At 40.9% G+C, this 2327-nt stretch overlaps 1 protein-coding gene across 1 annotated transcript in view; it reads right to left on the reverse strand.

Moving 5' to 3' along the window:
- DCDC5 (doublecortin domain containing 5) overlaps positions 1–2327 on the reverse strand; it is a 64686-nt gene that overhangs the window by 56176 nt on the left and 6183 nt on the right. Inside the window, exon 3 of the mRNA XM_008570067.1 lies at positions 259–358. Coding sequence (XP_008568289.1) covers positions 259–358 — 100 coding nt within the window. The remainder of the gene's footprint in view (positions 1–258; positions 359–2327) is intronic.

A 2327-nucleotide genomic window follows, 5' to 3' on the forward strand; every position in this document is an offset into this window, starting at 1 on the left:
GGGGATATGAGTTTTCATAGTGTCATGTTGAACATTAAATGGGTTAATTCATATACAGTGCTGAAAACCATGTCTGACACATAGGAAGCTCTCACAATGTTAGCTATTAGTATTATTTTCTGATGGTTGCTAAGTTATGAAAATTCTGAGACATAATAAGGAAAAGGGTGGTAAGCATCCAAAGTCTTATATTTAAGGACATTTTTCCTTGGGTGGATTCATATACTAATATTTCCAGCTTCAAATCAATGTCATTACCAATTCATCTCTTTGCAGGTCTTTTAGGGCAAAGATTTCCTTCCCCTTTTCATTGAACAATCTCCGAGCTGCAGAAGGTAAATTTAAAATTTCAGTGCACCTGTAGCAAGAAACATAAAAATTGACTTTGCATACAGAAAACTTCCAGCAGCAAAAGGAGAAAAATAAATAAATAAAGGGCCTGAATTATTAAAGACAACTCTCCCTGCAGGACTGCGAGACAGTCGAGAGTTGGACTCTGGATCTCATCAGACCCTTTTGAGTCTCATTACCCCCCACCCTCTAAGCCGGGCACTTGGGCAAATTATTTAATCTCTCTAAGACTAAATCTCTTACTTTCCAGAGTTATTGTGAGGATTAAAGATTGATTTTGAAATATGCTTATCACAGTGCTAGGCATAATCAATAAATAGGTAGCATATCACTATTGACTTCTCATTCCCCAATGTGCCCCTCACTTTCCTGTTTCTGTGTCTTTGTTCATGCTCTTCCCTCCACCTAAAATGCCTTCCTTGACAATTTCTGTTGAAATTTTGCTTTCTCCAAGGTTGTCAAAGTTACATCTGTTACCAAGTATTCTTCATCTCCCTACACCAGAAGTGATCTCTACAGACTTTTAACTCCCTTTCAAATAAGAACTTTTAGCCTGGTTAAACATTAAACATTGATTCCCCCCCACCCCCACCCCAGACAAGCATTGGGCAAGCCCTATGGATACTGAGATGAAGGACACAGTTTCTCTGTTCCCTGAGGAGCTCCCTAACCAGTCAGGGTAGAGACAGGTCAGCAACTGAAGTGTAACATGAAGTCATGGGTGCTATCGTAGACATCTGGCCAGTGTGCTGTGAGACCATGGATGAAAAACAATGAATTCCTCCAGGGAAGCCTTATCTATGGAAGTGACATTTGGGTTGGGCTTTAAAGGGTGAATAAGATTTCATCAAGAAGGTTTAAGCTAAGGGCTGCTGGCCGGTTAGCTCAGTCGGTTAGAGTGCAGCCTCATAACACCGAGGTCAAGGGTTCGGATCCCCATCCTAGCAAGCTGCCAAAAAAACAAAACTATACTTTCAGGGATCCTTTCTATAGTTTGTTAAGAAGGATTAGGCTAGAGGTGAGTGTATGGACAGGAAGAGGGACCAGATAAATCTGGAAAAGAAGACAGGAACCAATTAGAAAGCGCTTAGGATTCCAGACTAACGAACTTGGCTTCTATCCTGAAAACAAGCAGCACTAAGCCGTCAAAGGTATTAGAGCAGAGGTGTGGTGTTATCTGATCTGCTTTTTAGAAAGTTACATCTCAGGAAGGTAGAAAATGGACTGGACGTGGGAGCCAGTTTAGGATATAGGTAAAGAGGTAGAATTGTGGGCAAGAAGTGGAATACTGTTGTGATGATCCTGCCTTTTGAAGAAGGAATGTGAAAGATTCTTGCTAAATACATAAGTGTACTGTTTATAGTAAGTGAATTAAAAGTGGCTTCACACTCATCAGCAAGATTTAGCTATATGAAGAACATTTCTAAATTTTATTTCTTTTGATGGGATAATGTACTTAAGCAGATAATTAGGCCCTCCATTTCTCTAAGGGGATCTTAGAAGGAAATAACCCAGTGGGAACTAAGCCCTTACTTCTCATATCACAACTCTGGAGGATGATGGACCAGTGAGAACTGGGCCATGTTCCCATTCATAAGAGTTGGTGGGATGGGAGTTGAAGGGAACTGTAAGAGAGTTGAGCCCCAGTCACAAGATTTGCCTGCTTCTGTTTGAATGATACTGTTTGAGTGAGTGAGGCTAAGGTGGAAGCAGGAATAAGCAGTGAGGAGACTTCGACAAACTCTAGGTGAGAGAAAATAGTGTCTTGGACTAGGGTGGTGGGAGTGGAGGTAATGAAAAGTAGTTGGGTCCTTGATATATTTTGAAAATGGAAGCAGGTTTTGCTGATAGATTGTCGACAAACTCTAGGTGAGAGAAAATAGTGTCTTGGACTAGGGTGGTGGGAGTGGAGGTCATGAAAAGTAGTTGGGTCCTTGATATATTTTGAAAATGGAAGCAGGTTTTGCTGATAGATT

Source organism: Galeopterus variegatus, unplaced genomic scaffold (assembly GCF_000696425.1).
Source record: "Galeopterus variegatus unplaced genomic scaffold, G_variegatus-3.0.2 Scaffold568, whole genome shotgun sequence".
In the NCBI taxonomy this organism is placed as follows: Eukaryota; Metazoa; Chordata; class Mammalia; order Dermoptera; family Cynocephalidae; genus Galeopterus; species Galeopterus variegatus.